The sequence below is a fragment of the Xenopus laevis genome, chromosome 4L, assembly GCF_017654675.1.
Source record: "Xenopus laevis strain J_2021 chromosome 4L, Xenopus_laevis_v10.1, whole genome shotgun sequence".
Taxonomy (NCBI): Eukaryota; Metazoa; Chordata; class Amphibia; order Anura; family Pipidae; genus Xenopus; species Xenopus laevis.
Genome location: NC_054377.1, coordinates 95,423,198 through 95,446,482, shown reverse-complemented (window position 1 = coordinate 95,446,482; position 23,285 = coordinate 95,423,198). Strand labels below are relative to the sequence as shown.

Below are 23,285 nucleotides of genomic sequence, written 5' to 3'. Positions count from 1 at the left end.
TTTGCACATATGCCACAAATATCAATAATCCTGTGCCGTTAGTAATGACATGGTGTTATTGAAATTTGTGGCATATGTGTGAAAGTATAAGGAGATATAACCTATGCTGGGTGTGTTTGAAACTTTATTTCATGTTTTTAGAATGATGTGAAACTGGGTCTCCTGCTTTTATTCTGGTCATGGAACTCCTCAGTAACTTATGCTATCCTTGCTTTATTAGATTTTTATTTTATAATTGGAGAGATATTGTTTCCTATATAAATAACATTGGTAGCTAACACTGCCCAATCCCTACAGCCATCTTGACAGTAACAATATACATCTCTATGTATCTCTCACTCAATCACTCGCTCTCTATATATTGTCATTGTTATACTGTATATTGGTCACCCAGTTAGCTGCCAATAACAGAGAAACAGAGAAGAATGATATAAGAAATCATTAAAGCATGGCTTATCTGGGCCAATATCCTTTATTAGAGGCACCCATTACTGTAATTAAATACCCCAGTCCAGAATCTATACAAGAATTACTGGACACAATTAGAACTGAAGGGCTTGGTGCTCAAAAAATGGCTAATTCTAAGTAACTTTTCAAATTCATTTTTTTCTTTTGATAGTTTTTAAATTACTTGCTTTTACCTTTTGACTCTTTCCAGCTTCTAACCACTGATCCCATCTAAAAAAAATGCTCTGTAAGGCAACACATTTATTGTTATTGCTACTTTTTATTCCTGATTTCCCTATTCAGACCCTCTCCTATTCATATTCCAGTCACTTATTCAAATCGATGCATAGTTGCTAGGGTAATTTGGACCCTACCAACCAGATTGCTGAAATTGTAAACTGTAGAACTGCTGAATTTAAAACGAAAATAACAAATAATTGCAAATTGGTGAACGACCCCTTTAAATAACATCTCAGCTCTAATGAACTCATTGATATTCAAGGTCTGGTCAGGAACATTCAGGGTATTAATGTGAGATTTAGGGTTTTGGCCCCAATTTCAGGATGTATGATATTCTGATCAAAAGCTCAGCCTTAGAACAGGAAGGATTTGTTTTTAAATTTAGCGTAAAGGCAGGGGCCAGTATTAAGTATTTACCACACATCTAATTGTGTTGTTACACCCACAATCTGCAAAGTTATGTCTCCAGCTTCCCTAATTATGCTTCTGATGTGCCATATGACAACCTATCATTATTTTCCAGTTATAGTTTATATGTTGTGAAGAGCACGGTGTGTATCTTATGTAACTATGTAGATGTGGGTGAGACTAGTTGTATGATGTGGCACTATTACTAAAACTATGCTTAGGTGAGAATTAACCTCCTCTTACAGATTTCAACATGTGAACGGGATATTCTTCCAGGATGTTAGGGATGATATCCTACATGGGTGACAGTCAGTAACCAGAGAATGCCACTGACAGTCAGATTTAGAGCAACAATTACTAAGCTTTGGCTGCTTATGGAAATAGACTGATATAAATCGTTACAATAGGTGCCAAAATACACGTTACACTTCACTAGAAACAATGCTTTCTCTTTGTCCAGTAGGTTATATGCAAATTGTGTCACGCGCTGTATAACAGTACCATCACCCTCAACTTGTTTTTGCATAATGAAAAAAATTTCACTCTCAGCAACTTTTCAGTATACATTTATTTAAAAAAAGAATGTTACAGATTTTAAAGTTATTGCTGCTGAAAGCCGTTATCTCTGTGCTTCTGGTTCCGACTCCTAAAACAATGTAGCAGAAGCCAACTGTAGGTAAATGGATCCTGCTACATTGTTTCAAGAGTCAGACCAAAAGAACCTAAAGGCATCAACAAAAAAATGCCATAGTTTTCATTTCCATTCTAACCTTAAACTTTAATTTTATTTCAGGTTAGTTCCACTTTGATTTTTCTTGCATTTACTGTGTTGTAATTGATCTTACTTGATTTCAGATAATTGTTTGTATTACCATGTTTACATACAGTGGTGTGAAAAACTATTTGCCCCCTTCCTGATTTCTTATTCTTTTGCATGTTTGTCACACAAAATGTTTCTGATCATCAAACACATTTAACTATTAGTCAAAGATAACACAAGTAAACACAAAATGCAGTTTTTAAATGAGGGTTTTTATTATTTAGAGAGAAAAGAAATCCAAACCTGTGTGAAAAAGTAATGGCCCCCTGAACCTTATAACTGGTTGGGCCACCCTTAGCAGCAATAACTGCAATCAAGCGTTTGCGATAACTTGCAACGAGTCTTTTACAGCGCTCTGGAGGAATTTTGGCCCACTCATCTTTGCAGAATTGTTGTAATTCAGCTTTATTTGAGGGTTTTCTAGCATGAACCGCCTTTTTAAGGTCATGCCACAACATCTCAATAGGATTCAGGTCAGGACTTTGACTAGGCCACTCCAAAGTCTTCATTTTGTTTCTCTTCAGCCATTCAGAGGTGGATTTGCTGGTGTGTTTTGGGTCATTGTCCTGCTGCAGCACCCAAGATCGCTTCAGCTTGAGTTGACGAACAGATGGCCGGACATTCTCCTTCAGGATTTTTTGGTAGACAGTAGAATTCATGGTTCCATCTATCACAGCAAGTCTTCCAGGTCCTGAAGCAGCAAAACAACCCCAGACCATCACACTACCACCACCATATTTTACTGTTGGTATGATGTTCTTTTTCTGAAATGCTGTGTTACTTTTACGCCAGATGTAACGGGACGCGCACCTTCCAAAAAGTTCAACTTTTGTCTCGTCGGTTCACAAGGTATTTTCCCAAAAGTCTTGGCAATCATTGAGATGTTTATTAGCAAAATTGAGACGAGCCTTAATGTTCTTTTTGCTTAAAATTGGTTTGCGCCTTGGAAATCTGCCATGTAGGCCGTTTTTGCCCAGTCTCTTTCTTATGGTGGAGTCGTGAACACTGACCTTAATTGAGGCAAGTGAGGCCTGCAGTTCTTTAGATGTTGTCCTGGGGTCTTTTGTGGCCTCTCGGATGAGTTGTCTCTGCGCTCTTGGGGTAATTTTGGTCGGCCGGCCACTCCTGGGAAGGTTCACCACTGTTCCATGTTTTTGCCATTTGTGGACAATGGCTCTCACTGTGGTTCGCTGGAGTCCCAAAGCTTTAGAAATGGCTTTATAACCTTTGAAATTGAACTCAGGTGTGATAAACCACAGTTAAGTTATTTTTTAACAAGGGGGGCAATCATTTTTTCACACAAGCCCATGTAGATTTGGAGTTTTTTTTCTCCCTTAATAACGTAAACCTTCATTTAAAAACTGCATTTTGTGTTCAATTATGTTATCTTTGACTAATAGTTAACGGTTTTTGATGAGCAGAAACATTTAAGTGTGACAAACATGCAAAAGAATAAGAAATCAGGAAGGGGGCAAATAGTTTTTCACACCACTGTAACTACATAGCTGAATGTTCAAATGTGCTGTAATCGGAGAGAAACTTAGTGTAAAGTAACCAGCTGTTTATATTTACGGTTAAAACTTAATAAAAAGAGTAAGACACAAAATAATTTCAATTACCGTTGCAAATAACTTTAAAAACCATGACATTTTGTAATGAATTGATATTGAGGAGTAGCTTAGAATTACAATTTCTTTTAGGCCAAAATGGTTGGAGATCCCCGCTTTCATTTTCATTAACTGGCTGATATTCTTTTCCAACATTGAACTTGTACAAATATTTTACACTTTGTTCTTATACCTTCTAGCACCAAAAACTAGGTGCAGTGCAGGTCTTTCCTGTCAGTGAGCCTGGGCTCCACAACAACATGTGATAAGACATTTTGGGGGCCCTAAAATTAATTTGCTCTGGTCCAGTAACATCTAGTTATGCCACCGATTCTTACTACAGATAGAGGAAACAATGCAATAAATAGAATATAATGACATATAAATGTTAACAATTACATTCAAGATAAAATACTACAATAGGTATGAGGTCCCTGCCCCCAGAGTTATATACAATATACAATATAAACAGGAGGGTAATGCACTGTGATATAATAAAGCATAATAATAACAATAAATGGTCAAATCAAGACAATATTACTGGTATTTTACTGATGTTAATGTGAATAAAGAAAGATTTCCCAGGCAGCATTCTGAATCACCAGAATCAGAGCACAGTCACCTGCAATATAGTATAGGGGGAAAGAGTTAAGTTTAAGGGTACTGATTATCCAGAAGAAGATAGTCAGGAATCAGGATACAAGGGTTTCAGGGGTTAATAAGGGACAGGTGAGGTCAAGTATATAGAAAAAATTCCGTAGAATCTGGTACAAATTTAGTGCATATCCCCCCAAATATCTATGCCCCTAATGATTATGAATTCCTTAAAGGGTGGTTCACCTTTCAGTTAACTTTTAGTATGTTTAAAATAGGAGTCGCTGACCCCAACTAAAAAACAATTTCTCTGTAAGGCTACAAATGTAATATTATTGCTACTTTTTATTGCTCATCTTTCTATTCAGGCCTATTCATATTCCAGTCTCTTATTCAAATCAATGCATGGTTGCTAGGATAATTTGGACCCTAACAACCAGATTGCATAAATAGCAATCTGGAGAGCTGCTGAATAAAAAGCAAATTAACGCAAACATCTTAAATAATAAAAAATGAAAACCAATTGCAAATGGTCTCAGAATATCCCTCTCTACATTATACTAAAAGTTAACTTAATAGAGAATAACCCCTTTAATCCTACCACTTTTATTTACTCGTATCCCAGGTTTCCCCTTCATGTGGCTTTCTGGGTTGGTCACTTTACTCCTGTATCCTTATTATTTGGTAGTTAAATGTAATTATTTGTACCCGTAGGGCCCCCGCCTACCTCTTATTTGCACAAAAGTTTGAATCAACACTTCACTGATCATGCCTGAGTTATCTGGGCCTAAACTTTGTGCAGCCACCGCCAAGAGCAAATAAACGTGGCTACTGGCAACTGACTAATAAAAACATATATACGCTGTATATTAGTAACTTTGCCAAGATAATTATTGTGCTTGTTTTGGAACACATTTAGAAGTTGCATTTATAATTGCTTATGGAAAAAACCATTGTCATGCAGAACTACAGCAGCCCAAAATGCGTTTCTTACTAGTAATGTTGACAGACTCCTAATTGTGATGGGACAAAGAAATAACTGGCAGCCAGTATGTTACTTACAATAAGTATCCCAGACATTATTAGAGACTATGGATTCTGTAGGGAGCAGAAACACAAGATTAATCTATGTTACAGTACAAGTACAAGAATGCCTGGTCTCTTGCCAGATGCACCAATCAGTTCTGTTTTCTGCCATATTCTACTTTCTATTACAAATAAATGACTAAAACAGACCCATGCCAAGAAAGTAGCCTAGAAACATGGTGTAATAGTTACAGCACTGATGGATTTTCCAGCTATTAATGACTTTGAGTGCGGTTCAGATGAACATTTTCCTTGGCCACTGTAGCGTAGGTTTAATAAAAGAGCTCGGTCCCTTTCAGTATTAATAACACTGTGGTGTGTGTGTGGGCAGAAGTGGGAAGTGTTTTATTGCTGCTTCCTGATAGAGTTTATATTGAATCCCAACATAATTATATCAATAATATATATTTAAACATGCTATCAAAATGGAATGCAAATCTCACTCAAATATAAACTATGATGCAATCTTACCATTTGGCACAGGTACAATGGAGCATTCTTTTTCTTTAGCTTGATACAAGCTGGACACACGGGCAGACTCCATGACATAGAGATGCTCAGTCACATGTTCACTGATTTGATTGACGACCTATTGGGGTGTGGCCCATGCAGTTCTGGACTGACTGATGACATCATAACAAAATCATATCAGTCCAATATAAACATGGTGGCGACTCAAAGCTCACTCAACACAATAACACCAGAATGTAAACATTCAGAATTGTTGGGGGATCAGCACATGCATAGATGGTCAGAAACTGAATGTGATGGCAATCTTTATTCATAACAGAAAGTAATAAAATATAGTGATTTTCCTGTTGTCTGCTGCAATCTATATAGGACATTCCTTGCAGGAACAGCACTAAATTACTTATCACATGATACATTTAAGAATAAATAGTATCAAATGCTATGCACAAAACATATTTCTTGCCACTGTACTTTGCATTATATGGTATATACTGTATCTGAAAACCGACCCTGGGCACAGTGCTTGTTTCATGAACAAATGTGGTCTCTTAGAATAGTGGTCCCCAACCAGTGGCTCACAAGCAATATGTTGATCAGCAAGCCCTTCGATGTTGCTCCCAGTGGCCTCAAAGTAAGTGCTTATTTTTGGATTTCTGACTTTGAGGCAAATTATGTGACTTTGAGGCAAATTATGGAGCCAAAAAGTCCATGGGGCAAATTCACTAAAGTGCGAAGCGGCTAACGCTAGTGCAAATTCACCAGCGTGGTGTCATTTTGTTACTTTGTCGATTTACTAACGGGTGCTGGCGTAAATTCACTAGCGAAGTGGACCTACTCTAGCGCTTCTTAGCACCCTTACGCCAGGCGAAGTTGCACTATGGCGAAGGGACGTAACTACGCTAATTCACTAACTTGCGCATTTTACTGAACATTACCTCTTGCGCCAGACTTGCCTTCGCCACCTCAGACCAGGCGAAGTGCAATAATAGAGTAGATAGGGATTGCTTCAAAAAAAGTTGAAATTTATTCTAAGTCCCAAAAAACGCTGGCATCTTTTCCTCTTTTCCTTTTTTAAGGGTGATAGGCTGAAAAAGAGATTTTTTTGGGGTACCCTCCTTTTCCCCTACATTTCCTAATATATGGCACATAAACTATACAATGGCCACATGTGTAGGGCAAAATAACAACTCTGTTTTATTTTATGAAGCTTTCTCAGGCTTGTGTAGTGTAATGTATTTGCTGCTACATATACATCCATTGTACTTTAACTTGGTGCCGTATGCAAATTAGGCATCGCTAGCGTAACTGCGATTTCCTTGACGAATTAACGTTAGCGCAACTGCTCGAGCTTTCGCCTCCCTCAGCGCAACTTCGGATTTTAGTGAATTAGCGGCGCCCTGGCGAAGTGCGGCGAAGGCTGCGCTAGCGCAACCCACAGGTTAGTGAATTTGCCCCCAGGTGTTCTGCCAAACAGAGCCTCCTGTAGTCTTACAGTCCATATAGGGGCTACCAAATAACCAATTTTTATAGTTAAATGTGGTTTATTGGTAAAAAGGTACATGGACGTTTTCAGCGCGATCCAATGCACTGCGACAAACAACACGCGACACGAATGTTGGATGCAGACACTGCATCCTGCGTCCGCATCCGACAACCGTGTCGTGTCAGATTAACGCTGCGACACCATGCGACTATGCATTCACTTACCTTATTTTTGTTGCATGCGTTTTGTCGCAGCACGTGGGATCACGCCGAACATCTATGTAGTCCTACCCTTATACTTACCTTTCTTTACTTGGACTGAGTAATGGGATGATTGGTGTAAGAGTGCGCATAGTGGAATAAACTAGAAGACACATTTTTAGGTAGCACAATGATGACTTATTATAATGACAGCAAAGGAAAAGTAATACAGAGGAGGAGGACATATAACTGCAGTGTCACTAGGACTCACATTAACGTATGGGAATCAGTTAACAGCTCCAGTAATGTCATTAGTAGATACATTGGGATTAGCAGACAAACATATAATGTGCCTGATGAAGAGCTATAAATGCTTAATCTCTAATGCCTGGATAAATACAGCTCTCTTGAGACAACTTTTCCAAAAGAAAATTTCCAGATTGACTGGCCACATTTCCATAAACGTATCCCCTTCCAATATTGTTCACTACAATTGGCTATAAGGAATATACCCAAAAAATAAATCTATAAATGACCCCCGTTTTACTCAAGAATATCTCCTCAGTCCCACTGACTTTAATGGATTTCACCAGCTCTGAGGCAATATAAAATAATGGAGTGCATTACTGGAGTAAATGAAAATACACCTTTATAATGGATTTTACCTGTTGATTTATAAATGTGATGGATGAGGAAAAAAACAAGGAGAATGAAGAAATACACAGCTTTTAGATGACCCAGCTTTTTACAGCACCTTTTATTTGTAAAACATTTTATATACCTTTCTAACTATTATGGATGCACCGAAATTTCTGATTCGGTGAATCCCTGAATCCTTCATGAAAACTTTGGCCAAATACTAGGGACGGGAAGGGAAAAATTGGGAAAAATATTTTTTACTTCCTTGTTTAGTGACGAAAAGTTACAAGATTTCCCTTCATGTCCCTAATTTGCATATGCTAATTAGGATTCAGATTCAGTTCGTCCAAATCCGAAATCTACTGAAAAAGGCAGAATCCTGGCCATATCCCAAACTGAACCCTGGATTTGGTGCCTCCCTAATAAATAAGGCCCAAGTGAGTTTCCTGATTATTCTGTACTAGAAGTGGCTGGCGACTAATCTTGTTTTGACCACTAGGTGGCAATATTTCCTCAGTATCGGGATCCATTTACTTTACAGAATCAAATCTGTTCAACGTTATGAGTATGTGTATGTGTCCCCAACTTCTGTAGCTTCAGTTCAGGGTGAGACAAGGATTAGTTAAAGATACAGTACAAGCACATCACTCTCCAGCACACTGTGGTGAGATTGAGTTCCATGCATGTTAGCCTGTTAGATTAGATCCATGTTATGATCTCAGACAGTGCATGTGAGAGTGGCAGTGTAAAGCATGTTGCACTTTTTGGGTCCAGCCTGAGCTCTAGTAAAATGTGAACTGGATGCAATAAATTTCTTTATTTGGTACAACATTATAATCTGATGATTTGATTTCATGTTGCTCCAATGTGTCCAACCAGAGCCTGGTCTTGGAACTGAATAAGGCCAAATACTGGGCAACAGGGGAAGAGGTGGACATATATCTGTGGACCTTTGCTCTATTAGGCAGCCTAAGGAGTGAACCAGATTACATTGATTTGTTGTTTAGTTGCTGGAACAGAGAAGCAGACAGTAGCCGTAGCGCAGATCAGCTACCAGAGGGGTTATGGACTCCGCTTTCACACATCAACATTGCCACCAATTTACTTTCAGCCACCAATATCCAGCAAGTTTGAAGCAAGGGATGAAGTGCCTTAAACATTCTCTGAACAATATTAGAATATATGTAATAGTAGAGGATTCCTAAGCACAGGCCAAGGTCTCTGTAATCAGTCCAACTGATTCATCTTGCCAAAAAGAGCCCCATAGGATCTCCTTGTATAGATTTGAAATTTAATAAAGAATACTATTGTACCTGTATTTGGCTTCTCTTAAAGGGATAGTACACACATATATGAACAAGGCTAAAGTTTTTAGGTAACTACTGGGGAACAGTCAGTGCCCCCTGCCAAGGCCCAAAGGGAAGCCTGAGCCAATGCAGCATCTTGTTTCAGCGGGGCGGGGGGGGTGCAGTTTTTGTAGCAGGGCCCATGGTCCCCTAGTTACACCGCTGCTTGCCTATACATTCTATTGAATGGATTAAAACTTGTGAACTTTAGCAGTTGAAATGCTTCCAATAAACATAAATCCCAGCCAATTATATTTTGTGATCTCATCCAGAAACCAGTCCAAATATTTACCTGATCCTGGGACATCATTTCAGTTTTTCAGACATGACTAGATGGAGACATAAGGGCTCAATTAGGAGTGTTCAGCGCATGTGCTGTTGCACAAAGTTAGCTGCAGTTGATCTGCGCTTGGTGCTTTCCCTCCACTCGGCTCCCTCTTCTTTCTGCGGGTAAATCAAAGATGGTGGAAACTCCATTGTTATCACATCAGCCTGCGTCAGAGAACATGCGATTTTGATGCTGAGAACATGAAACAACTGAAGCCAAAGTGTTCAGTACAGTGTCCTATTTGCTTGGAATCACATGTGAAACGGTGTCAGGAGTGGCTCCATATTGTGGCTGCAATTACTCTGGTTTCAAACAGTTTTTATTGTTTTCAAATGAAACAAAAGATCAAAGCTTTAAATGTGGCTGCAATTTAGTTGGAATTATGGGGAAAACACTACATTGTGGGTGCAAAGCAGGACAACTTGTGGCTGAAATAGCACTTTGCTCAAGTTATTATAGAGGATAAGACGTAGTTACATTTGTGGTTCTACAAGTAACAATTCATGTTAAACTCTTCATTTAGCCCTGAAGGTTGTTTTGTTTGTAGCAGCCATATGCAGAAACACTCCCTTTGTATCAGTTTCTTTTTTGTTTCCATTTGGGTACTGCCACTAACTTTTTCCAATATTTGCCACCTTAATTGAAAAATGATGTGTCAATTGTCAAAGTGGTTTCCTTTCTTTTTCTCCTCCTCTTTTGGGGGTACATAATTGTGAATCACTAATTTATGTTCATTTAAGTGTCTCTTCATGTTTCTGCTTGTCTGACCAATGTAATAAGCTAGTCCACAGGGGCATTTAATACAATACATTATGTTGGTATTTTCACAGGAAAAATCATCTGATTGGTTGCTATGGGTTACTGCCCAGGTGCAAATTTGCCCACTGTTTATAAATGACCCCCAGCGAATTGACAACAGTGCTACATGTTGGTAATTATGGCAATTATCTTGAAGTTAGAATTGTCATCTGATGTTTCTCTGGTCAGTTCTAGGCAGAGCAGCACTTCAAGTTACAAATGAATTATATTAGCAGTTCAAAACTGTAAATATTTTGCAAACCGGAGCAATTTTACATTAATTTGTTGTAAGGGCTTACATTTCCCTATTGAGGGGTTTATGCACAAAAATAACATTTTGCCTCCATTTGCTTCCTAGCTATTTTCTGCAATGCTGGTTCTGACTGTTCAAACAATGTCGCAGAAGTCAGCTTATTAAAAAAATCAGTGAAGAAGCATGCAAATGGAACACTGACTGGAGGAGAGCTGACTATTGCTACACTGATTCCAGAGTCAGAACCAGCTGTGCAAAAAAGGACAAAAAAAGACTTTTAATTTCAGTTATACTTACAAATACCTTTAAAACACCTTTAAAACAACTGGAAATAAATTTTTATTGTATATATTAGGCCAAATTGTATTATTAGGTTTATATCCTTTTTACATTTTAACCAGTCTACGCCGAGATAGAAAATGAAAAAGTCTGATTCCTCTGGGTAGTAGCACCTGTTTTAGTGAAACAGTCTGTTTCCTATTGGGAATGGTTTGAATCTGCTCCTTCATTTATTGTGGCTGACTTGACATAACAGACCATCTATTGTGCATAAAGAAACGTTATTTGCAATGCGCCCAGTGCTTGGTATATTAGTGGAGGAGGAAATGGAGAGGATCTGCAGCTCTCGGCACTTTCTGCTATTCCAAAACAATCAGAACAATAGAAAGGCGGCCATACTTATGTCTGTCCATCAGTGAGAGAGCAATACCCATTTGGTCAGTATTTGCCTTTAGTACATTTAGAGGCACATTTATTAAAAGTCGAATTATAATAAAAAATCTTTTATTTATAATAAAAAAAAAAATAGAGTATCTAAGGGCAGGACTTGACGACGCGATTGGAGCCGACATGACGAAATGCGACTAAACGTATATGATGTGGCAGATGTTCTAAGGCAAACGGAAGTGAAGGAGAAGTTACAGGTAACAACTACATTTATCCGACTGTCGGATGAAAGTTTTCTTTAAAACATCCGACACGTCGCACGCGTTTAGTCGCATTGCGACGTGTCCGCTCCAATCGCGTCGTCAAGTCCTGAAGGATGAATTTTATTTTCCCACAGACTCTAATTCTTTTCGAATTTGACCAAACTCGATTCAATTTTATTCTCCAAAAAAAATTGAATGTCAGAAAGGATACAAGCATCTCCAAATTGGTCCCTGGACCTCTCCCATTGACTTATATATGAATTTGGCAGTTTTTAGGTTGCGAATAGTCGAATTCGAGCCAGGGCCATAGTATGATAAATCTTGAAAATCGAATTCGAATTATCGAGGAATAATTCGCTAGTCTAATTTGACCATACAATTCTTAATAAATCTGCCACTTATTTTTTTTTTAGTAAGTTCATTTTTATTTTTAGGTTTACACCCCCCCCATACTTTTTGATTCTTAAACACCAAGATAGAAATACAAGGGAAAAAGGCAATCATAGTGCTTGTAAGGAACGGTAGGTATCACAGTAGGAAACTTTTAAGTAATTGAGGAAAGAAAGTTGAATTCACTGATCTTCTCCAGGGATGGATTAATGCACTGACCCCCTAAGCTATAGACTAGGTGCCCGTCAAGCTTTCTTTTTTCAATTATTATTTCTATTTTCTTTCAACATTTATTTTTATCAGCCCTGCTGGGTCTGGTCGGGCGCACCTGCTAGTGATGTCACTGGGGCAAGGTGAATGCGTGCAAATCTAGTGATGTCACTGGGGCAAGGTGAATGCGTGCAGATTTAGTGATGTCACTGGGGCAAGGTGAATGCGTGCAAATCTAGTGACGTCACTGGGGCAAGGTGAATGCGTGCAGATCTAGTGACGTCACTGGGGCAAGGTGAATGCGTGCAGATCTAGTGACGTCACTGGGGCAAGGTGAATGCGTGCAGATCTAGTGATGTCACTGGGGCAAGGTGAATGCGTGCAGATCTAGTGATGTCACTGGGCAAGGTGAATACGTGCAGATCTAGTGACGTCACTGGGGCAAGGTGAATGCGTGCAGATCTAGTGACGTCACTGGGGCAAGGTGAATGCGTGCAGATCTAGTGATGTCACTGGGCAAGGTGAATACGTGCAGATCTAGTGATGTCACTGGGGCAAGGTGAATGCATGCAGATCTAGTGACGTCACTGGGGCAAGGTGAATGCATGCAGATCTAGTGACGTCACTGGGGCAAGGTGAATGCGTGCAGATTTAGTGATGTTACTGGGGCAAGGTGAATGCGTGCAGATCTAGTGATGTCACTGGGGCAAGGTGAATGCATGCAGATCTAGTGATGTCACTGGGGCAAGGTGAATGCATGCAGATCTAGTGATGTCACTGGGGCAAGGTGAATGCGTGCAGATCTAGTGATGTCACTGGGCAAGGTGAATACGTGCAGATCTAGTGATGTCACTGGGGCAAGGTGAATACGTGCAGATCTAGTGATGTCACTGGGGTAAGGTGAATGCATGCAGATTTAGTGATGTCACTGGGGCAAGGTGAATGCGTGCAGATCTAGTGATGTCACTGGGGCAAGGTGAATGCATGCAGATCTAGTGATGTCACTGGGGCAAGGTGAATGCATGCAGATCTAGTGATGTCACTGGCACTCACCAAACCAGACTCAGCATAGAGAGCTCGGGAGCATGCGCAACTGGATCTGCATCCAGACCCAATAGAAGCCTAGAAGGGACCTGTGGATGTAGCCCAGGGGCCTCACGTCTCATTAATCTGCAACTCTCTGGTTCCACCGATTTCCATCCAATGACTAAATCTATTTGCAGAGAGTGATGGTAGCATGTGTCCCTGGCCAAGAGAAATATAAAGAAGCACTGAGTGAGCAAGCATGACACTGACCAAGGAAAACAACATCCATTCTGTGTGAATAAGAAACTAAAGGCAATAGGCCGCATCTGTACAGAGAAGACTTCCAGGAGCCCCTGGTATTAAACAATCACATTTTTTCTTTATAATATTCTCCTTCTCTTGCAATAACAAAGCTCACTAAAAACATAAAGGACCGAGTGCCTCATGTCTTCTGGCTTAGAAGGCTGTTGTTGTTGTATCAGTGGCGGAGCATTGGATTAATATTCCCAACCTCTTTTTCAGAAGGATCTGGAGAGAGAATCGCGTGCTACACTGTATGAGGAAGGGATTTCAGGCTGACATTAAGCAAAGCCGCGACTTATTAACTGTCGATGCTGCAGTAGACCAAGCAATAACACACCCTTAATACCTTCTTGGGGATAAAATACTCCTGAGCTCTTGATTTTGTGGAGTTCCAACGCACACAGTTCAGACTTGACCTTCCTAACTTAAACATCCAGGCTTTGCCGTTGACAAAGGTTCTGTGTTGGACGGTTAGACGTCTGACTTGGATGGTTATATCGCTGAATGGCAAATCCATCAGAATACCTAAAACAAGAGCTCTGGTTTCAGCTCAGAGTTTAACTCTGGATTTCACAAAAACAAACATTTGAGCCTCAAGAGACGATGAGAGGTGAATATATCATTTTCTTTCTGTTGCTTTCCTTCTGGAGAGTGAGTTATATATTAAAATACAAAGTAGAATTGGGGGCAAATGGTTATAGATAGGAGTTTAGAGGCAGTAATGGCATAAGATGTTGCCCATTAGCAGTTGGTCAGTTTTAGGCCAGTGCATTAATTGATTCCAGGCTCTGGGGGTGACAAAATGCTTTGAATCACTCCCCATTCCCATGAACATCAATCATGGCCATACTCTTGTCACGTGATTGTCACAGGCAAGGGAAGCTAAGCCTCTGTAAGCCTTCCTTATTTACTACCTGTGGACTTCATAAAGAACAATCTCCATAGGATGGATTATTATAGAGCATCATGTGCCCCTAGTGTAGCAGTTGTGTTCATATAAAGGCACACAGTTTTTATACAGGGTATGGAACCCTATGATGACTTCAAATAACCTCATTTTACAACACAGGGTATATTATTTTTAGAATACATCAATGACATCACTACTAAACACTATTCTGGCAGTCTTACTTTTCAGTTGGTTTTCATTATCCCTTGTTGGTTGAATTGTCTGGTTGAGCCTATTACGGCTCTTTTCCTCCTGAAGCTGAAAATTGTGTGTGGCTTCTTTCTATTGGTTACCCTGCCAGAGTCTTTGGTTGGATTCCAGTCAGGGCACCAGCTTTAAGGCACTACCACACAAAATAAAAAAATGAAGACCAACTGAATGTTGTCTTACAATTCTATTTTCTTATACTTTCTAAGTTAATTAAAAAAAAAAAGTAAATGACCCCTTTAAAAACCAACACACAATTAATAGAATATATTCTTAATTAAAGACTGGTGTGACAATTTATGCGTTTGTTAACCACAACAGCAGCTAAATAACACTGGGTTCAGATAATGAATACTGAATTGATAATCTATGGATATTAAAGACTGTTGCATGAAAATAATGGAAGTTAATAAGGGGGTTGCTGGTGCAGAAAAACCCTTTCCCTTGGAGAAGAATGATAACTTGTGTTCTTTGGTGCAGACCCTGTACAATGGAAAGTGAATTCTATCCATAAGAAAAAGCTTGAGCTATTTAGTGTGCAGCTGTGGGGCAGCAATGTATAGTGGTGACATGAGTTATGTTACTATGCAGTAGGGATGAGGATCCTTTGTGCAAGCAGTTGTTCCAGCTGAGTATGAAGATCCCCCCTCCCCATGAGTAGAGACAATCCAGAGACAGGGCAATGCAGAGAAACACACAGACTGGTGTTTAGGTAAGTTTTTTTATTTTCAGTAGGAAATCAGAACCTTGAGACAGTGTATATCCGACACAAACACATTCAAAGTGCTCACACACACACACACGCTTAAAATCAACGATTAGGAACCGCACATCACTGGGACAGATCATTATGCAGATTCCCACCATGTGAAACAAGTGAGGCACAGGGTAACCCCTCAGTGTAAGGCAGGTCTGTAACACCGACGCCTCTTGGTGCCAAAGGAAATAATAAAAGAAACCCATGTGCCATTACTGCAATTTTTTTTCTTCATCTTGAAGATTTAGTGCCCAAGTTATATTTGGCAAATACAATAGAAGTGATCTCTGCATAAGCTATTACATAATATTTTCCTCTCTGGCTCTAGGGACATATACAGTACGTAGACAAAGCCCACTCTCTGAGCCCCCGAGCTAGCATTAGCTAATCACTTTGACATCCGAAGGATTAACCAGGAATTTAGATTTCCATTGCTGTCAGGAGTGAAAAAAAAATTACAAAGTACAACCCACTGTACAAAGATGTTCCCACTTTAAAGGTCTGGTTAAGGCACTAGCATTAACCCTATTTCTCTCCCTGCAGCTCATGAGCAAACTCAATGCCAAGAGGCACGGTCACCGTCTGCTCTGCACATGGGCATGGACTCGGCATCTCCTGGCTACTAGAGCCAATAGGCAGCGACAATAGTCTAGTGGGGGGCAAACAACATTGTGCTCTCAACTTCAGCTCTTTCTATTACAAATTATTTCTATAGCAAAATGATAGCTCATTCATTTTAAAGTGAAACCTTGCCAATATTGCCATACCTATGACTGTGATCTATAATCCTACATTAAATCTAGGGATAAGAGTAATGATATATATGTTCGTGCCTCCAGCATGTTCACTGCAGAAACAAGGCTTCCCGTTTCACTAAACTGGATGGATTCTATACCAGGAGATTTGATCACAAGCAGAAGGTGTAGGTCAGTACAATAATGATAATCATATAAATGGAAATGATAGGGTGCAAGTTGGAGAATACACAAAGCCTAACGTATCAAAAACACAAAAGTAAATGACAAAGGAGAAGAGATGGGGATAGTGACACTGGGTGCAGCCTCTCAGTTTCCATATTACTGAATGTTACATAGATACAGGATCTGCCCTGGGTCTCCAGTCACAGTGGGGGCCCCTTGGATAGAACATGCGCTTGGTAAAACTGCAAATCCTTACAATGTGCAACAAACTATATTGAGCGTTGTTAAAAAAGCTGCACCTCTCCAACTGTTGCTGAATGACTCCCAGCATCCAACAATAGACCTTACACAGCACTCAGTTAAGTGTTTAGTGAATCATGTAGAAAAGCCCTGGCTTCCTGTATTGTTCTGGCTCTATGATCAGTAAAAATAAAAATAAACTCCTTTATTGTGCAGAGACAAAGCTTAAAACAGACATTTAAGGACAGATGAGCCAGTTTAGTGTCATACAGTCAATATGAGACAGAAGTAGTTCAATTCAAAGGTGAAGCATTTAGGTGCTTGTAAACAATCTATTTAGCTTATATGTCAAAGTGCACAAGGACTGGGGGGTGTCAGTGAGACTGGAGTTATTGGAGGAGGGGAGCAGGATTAGGGGGTGCTGGTGTTACACAGAGGTGCTGGGGGCACTGTGCCAGTTAACACTCAAAAACAACCCAAGAACATCACAGTGCCGACAGCAATCGATATACGAGACTTTGCTGAAAAATAGTGAGGAAAATAGTAGTATAGAAATGCATGGGATCCATTATACACACGCCAGTTATCCAGAGAGCTCAGAAACCAGCAATGACCCCAGTATATTGCTAAAACCAAAAATTCAACTTGATTTCCTGATTGGCTGTCCTTGTATAAAGCCAGAACTAGAACTGTTTTATGTTTGTGTTCTATGGGTCTAAATTACTGCTCCAACATTCCACTTTTCTATAGTTGGGAAGGATTTTTACAAAACATATCACTTCTACCACCCCCGGCAATACAAATTTTTTTTTCTAACACCATTATGGAACCGGTGCAGAAACGTTTAGCTTGTGGTGTACAAATATTCTAATGCCAGACTGGACAGGGTTAAATAAAAGTCTCTTTAGAGGCATTAGGAATTATTTAGTTGGGGCGTGAGAACTACAGGGAACACATATTGCCAAGCGCCCATACACAAAGCACTTGGCTCTACCCATTGAAAGTACAGACTGAACACTAGAACAGCCGCACCCCTTCCTTGAGTGTGATCAATGAGCCCACCCATCTGCTTCCCCTCTTTGCCCCGTATTTAGGGAGTGCAGAGAGTTTCAGCAGGGGTAACTGGGGCTTGTGAGAGGTTATCATTGACTTTCATTTTGGAACACGTCTTTCCATAACAGTGAGCAGTAAATAATATTTGGTGTATTAAAAACTTTGCCAATGTGTCCAAGGCCTCTCCCGAGCACTAGTTCTGTATGTGCAATAATTGCAGCTCTAACATCCCTGTAGTTGAAATGCAGAACGCACAGAACCTGTCAGTAGCTGAAAGCTTTTCTTTTATCACCATCCAATAAGCAACACTCTCGCATCCTGCTCATGACTGTCTCGGGAGTCAAGTCTTTGCCTGTGTGAGTGTCACAATGAAAGTGCTACCAACACTCACATCCACTGCTACATGGGAAAGCAGCAAGGACTCGGGGGTTCGGCCGAATCCAAAATAGTGGATTCGGTGCATCCCTAGATGGGAATGCTGGGAGGTGCAGTTTAACAACAGCTGGAGTCCTTTAGGCTGGTAATCTCTGGTCTATAGACAGAAAGGACAATGTCTAAATAAGAGAAACCACAGGAGTATATGCCACACTTTAAATTAAATTGGTATAGAGAACTTTAAAAATTGAAAAGGGCAAAAAAAAAAACCCCCTAAAAACTAAATTTAAAGAGATCTAAAACAATCTTAAAAAAAGATAATACTGCTGGCAGTGGGGGGGGGGGATTTTTTGCATCAGAGATACATTAGTAGAATAATTAATCGTAACACTACAATTCGATGTAAACAGACCAGCCGCCATCTGTCCCCCCGTGTAAGGAATACTCAGAGGTACAGAGAGACAGCTCTCAGCAGGACAAAGTCACATTCCTGTAACAACACAATACAAATGTCTCTGCCCTAACACAACAATATCCATCTGCTGCTGCCATGTTGTCACTGCACGACAAAAGAGACATCCCAGTGAGACTGAGGCAGAGCAGTGGCCGCTAAATCAACCTTCTTTAACCAACATCCTAAACCTTTTCCGTTTTCTACCTAAAACACTGTCCTTTCTACAATCCATGTCGTCTTTCACAAGACTAACCCGATTTGCTTGTTTTCACCAAACGGAAAAAAAAAAATATCGGACCAAAAGGTCCAAAAATGTAGTTTGACATACAATCAAAGTTAAAGCAAACAACAAAGTCAGAACGCGCACGTAACACACCTGTAAATACACTCACCGACTCACACTATTTGGTGTTACTTTTCAACACACACATTTTTTTGTCTTTAAGGCAGTGGTTTGCACAGATTGGTTCAGTGAGTGTTGAAGAAAAAAAATATATATATATATGTACAGAAGTATTCTCAGAATGAGGTCCATGGCTGAATAAATTGCACATTTGCAGGACTGCTCCATTTCCCTTGCAGCAGTAAAAACACACACTGTGTGTCTGGAAATTCTCTCCAACTTCCCCCGGCTCAGTGCTACAAGCTAGATTAGATGCTTTTGTTCATTGCTCTACCGTACAGTTGCTGAGGCAGAAAAGCGGAGTCTTCTTATGTATGACTAAACAACTTAAGCTCCTCCAGCTATTTCAGGGGAACAAGTTGTGATACTCCGCAATCCACAAATCTCCAAATCACTCAAAGGTCATTAGGTTGGCAGGCACCTGTGGGGCATAAAGCAGAAACCAATATTGTACATAGAGAAAATAAAGGGCAGAATTATATAACAATAGCAAGAACTATCTTTCACCAATAACACCCAAGTAAATGCAGCCAGGTTTAGGCATGGCACTGTAAGAAAGTGGAGTAAATAAGCCTCTCCCCTATCTGGGGTACTTTGTTATGTGTACTAGTGTCAGCTATATTAGTTACTAACATGAAGGTGGACTTCTGGGAACAAAGTGGAGAAGATCACATAAGGCATCACAAAAGTGGGTCAAGGAGTCATACACACATTATTCTAGGGCAATGTTTCCCTGGGGAGGTGCACATTGTGTGCTTGTCTTTTTAATAAAGATAAGATTAAAAGGCAGAATGGTGGCAGGGCAATGCAAGAAATAGCAACAGAGGAGACAACCTTCACTGGCAGACATTCTGTATCTCCTAAACCAACTCTGCTGGCAAGAAGCAATAAGGATTAAATCAGCAGAACCACATCTCAAACAGTCATTTACTGAAACTTGGTCATTATTCTGGGATCAAATTGACTCTAGTTTCAAAACACGCACATCGGGCTTGTTACATTTATAAGCTAATCTTTGCTGGTTCAATGGATATGTTTATATATTTTCTTTGTTTACAGCCGTTGCTTTATGCTGGTACAATTTTATAATGTAGTAACATTCGCTGAGCGTTGTTTGGTGGTTAGGTTGCTTGGTTATGTGATTAGATTTTAATTTACTTATTTTAATCTGTGGAACAACTTAGATGGCTTCATCAATTATATTTACTCTTCATTTTCCTATTAGGCATTTTTGCTACAAGTTGTATTGGTGGGCCTCATTGTTCTGCTTTGATCTTTTGTTGAAATTCCTGCTTGTTTAACGTGGAAAACAATAAAAACATTTTCAACACAGAGGCGACAATAAGAGGTTAAATCAGGTATTTAAAGCGGTAGTCACACAAGAGAAGAAGGAAAGGGAGAGAGGGAATGGCAAAGAGCAAAGACAGAAAGCAAATAACTAACATGGAGTCCATTTAAAAGTTGGTCCAGAAATAAGAGTATTATTAAAATGTATATTAAAAAAGGAAGAACAGAATGTAGGTAAATGAAAAAGACATTCAGGGGAGGGAAGCAGAGTGAAAAGAATATGAGTTAAAAAAAACTGTGAAGGGTAAGGGCACACCTGGCGATTCGGGGAGATTTAGTTGCCTGGCGACTACTCGCCTCTTCTTTGGGGCGACTAATCTCCCCGAACAGCTTCCCCCTGTCTTCCGCTGGATATAATTCAAAATCACCTGCGGCATGGCACCCACGGTGCTTCGTATTACGACACCCGAAGTTCCATATACAAAGCACTGCATGTGCCATGCCGCAGCAGGTGATTTTTCATTACAGCCAGCAGAAGACAGGGGGAAGCTGTTTGGGGAGATTAGTCGCCCCCAAAGAACACGCGATTAGTTGCCAGGTGACTAAATCTCCCCGAATCGCCAGGCGTGACCTTACCTTTGAATAAAGTAAAGGAACAACGCAAGTTTGGATTCCTGACTGAACCTACACTACAGCAGTGCCTTATGGTGCCCTTCCCTTTTATATAATGCTCATAAACAATATTTTTAGTTTCCATAATGATATTGTCGCCAGGGACTGAAAACTCTGATGCAGGGACTGTTTCACCTTCAGGGCAATCACATAGGGGTGTTTCATCGCTCTCACTGAGAACCACAGAAATGAAAATAACCTTCTCTGCTTGTAGCCACTAGCCTGCAATGTTCACGGGCTGGCACTAAGCTCCATAGCAAGCATGTTTGCCATCCTCCTAAATGGTTGGTGTCCGTCAGCTGCAAAAGGTGTCCATTCCATAGGGGGCCATGAACATGCCCGGTGTGCCACTGCCTTAATAACTAGACTGGTTGTGGAAAGGAGGGGCAACACACATTATCTCCAGATTAGTCTAGTAATGCAAGAAAAACATCTAGAAAGAAGCTGATCTAGTTCAGCACATGAAATGCAGAGCGTCTCACCTGCTGTCTGTTACTTTGGCAGGCAGCACTCAGATGTTTGAACCATAACATGGCATTCATACGGCTACCGGCTTGGAACTTATAGGAATTTCCTAGTAAGAACAAGGATAAATTATCATTAATAGCACTGTAATGGGAAGAACATGTAGACAGAGTAACCTCCTCCCCATTTAAAAAGCAAAAAATGAGTTAAAGATATCTCAATTCTGAGGATCATTTTACAAGGGTCTGCAGTAAATACGAATGCAGCTCATTTGGTTGCACAATTAGAGTTGCCACCTGGCCAGTATTCTAGCAGCATGGCCAGTCAAAATGATGCTTGTTACTAATGTTATTAATAGGGACACAATAAAAAAAAATATAGGAAGGCCGGTATTTTGGTCAAGAAAAGGTGGCAAACCTATGCACATTAATAATCCACTAATGCTTTTCTTGTGTTCACCAAAGTTGAAACATATAGTGAGCCACAGCAATAAACTATTTTATTGTGCAGTGGTTCACACTACATGTTATATGCCTAGTGCTCAAAATGGAATTTAAGTCTCCAAACCCTAGGAGAAAAACATAGTCTCCCTGCCATTTACATGTAAACAGATATCTAATACAAAATTATACCATGTCATTTATGTACCATTTTTAAAACATGAAGCAAAGGAAGTGACCATATAAAGCCAATACACAAGAGTATTAAAAGCAATTGTAATAATCAATAAGCCTGTTCATAAATCATTAAATTCTAGAGGTACGGAGTCTCACTAACCCATGATAATGTGACACAGATCTCCTGCTGTGCAAAGGTTCTGGTATACAGGAGGTACAATGACATTTCTAGGTAAAGATTATGGCTACATGTTTTGTGCACCCTCACACATATTAAGGGCAGTGTCCAGATATCCAAAATAAGGTTATCTGCAGGGCCATATTTAGATATAGGACCCCAGGGCGGTACGGTTTTGGGGGAGGCCTATTTTTTTTTTTTTAAAACCCTCCCCACCCTCCGCCACGGATTTCCATAGGAAATCCGGTGACAGAGCTCTGGGGTGAGGGGTAGGGGGGCCGAGGAAGAATTCAGAAGTGACGTCATATGTACGGCACGCTGACATCACTTCCTGTGAATATGTCGCTTGACGTCAGCACGCACGACTGAGGGGCATGTTTAGGTCTGATGCCTAGGGTGGCATTGAACCTAAATACAGCCCTGGTTACCAGATAACGTGTAAGTCCAGGGACAACTCTATTAAATGCACTGGTTGCATCTAAATGTATCTACTATCAGTGCAGCCCTTCTAGCTGGATTTTCCAAACCCAAATCTTGGTAACCCTAATACAAAAGGAAGTTACGGATCATCCCTCTAGGCAGTTTCCATTAACAGGACTTATGGGCACCTAGTAAAACTTTTGTTTACAGGAGACCAAACAAATTTGTCAGCATTTTCCTATCCACGTATCATGACAAAATTCCAACAAACTGCATTCTACATACGGAGTTTTTCACCCCCCAAGGCAAGTTGATGTTTCCAGACCTGTCCCATGTGGAAGATTGAGTCTTGTGCAAAGGTGGGGTGAAGTCCAAGCGCATGTGTAGTGTTAATTTTTCCATTACAGCAGTGATATGAAATAGTATTTCAACATTCTCAGATGTGTTTAAATGGTCCAACCACATCACACTCTAGAATGCTAGCATTAAGTAAGTTAACATCCCAGCATGCACCAGTGCATCTGATCAGAAATCAGGTGCAGAGTTCAGGTCAAACTGGTTTTCTTAAAGGGATTAGGTCATTATTGTTATGATATGTATGTATGTATATGTATATATATATGAGCACTATGTGCATTGCAAGTAATTAATTCTACCATATAGATTTGTATACTTGAACCAATTAATGTTTTAGTTGTAATATTAGTGTG

General features: G+C 40.0%; 1 protein-coding gene across 5 annotated transcripts in view; it reads right to left on the bottom strand.

Annotated features, from left to right (window-relative positions):
* Positions 1–15,441: 15,441 nt before the first annotated feature.
* LOC108714351 (ras-specific guanine nucleotide-releasing factor RalGPS2) overlaps positions 15,442–23,285 on the bottom strand; it is a 128,281-nt gene continuing 120,437 nt past the window's right edge. For all 5 annotated transcript variants that reach the window (XM_041590509.1, XM_041590507.1, XM_018258496.2 and 2 more), the window contains 2 exons: positions 21,378–21,469; positions 15,442–19,357 (listed from right to left, as the gene is read on the bottom strand). In XM_041590509.1, the coding sequence (XP_041446443.1) occupies positions 19,328–19,357; positions 21,378–21,469 (122 nt within the window). In that variant the 3' untranslated portion in view covers positions 15,442–19,327. The remainder of the gene's footprint in view (positions 19,358–21,377; positions 21,470–23,285) is intronic.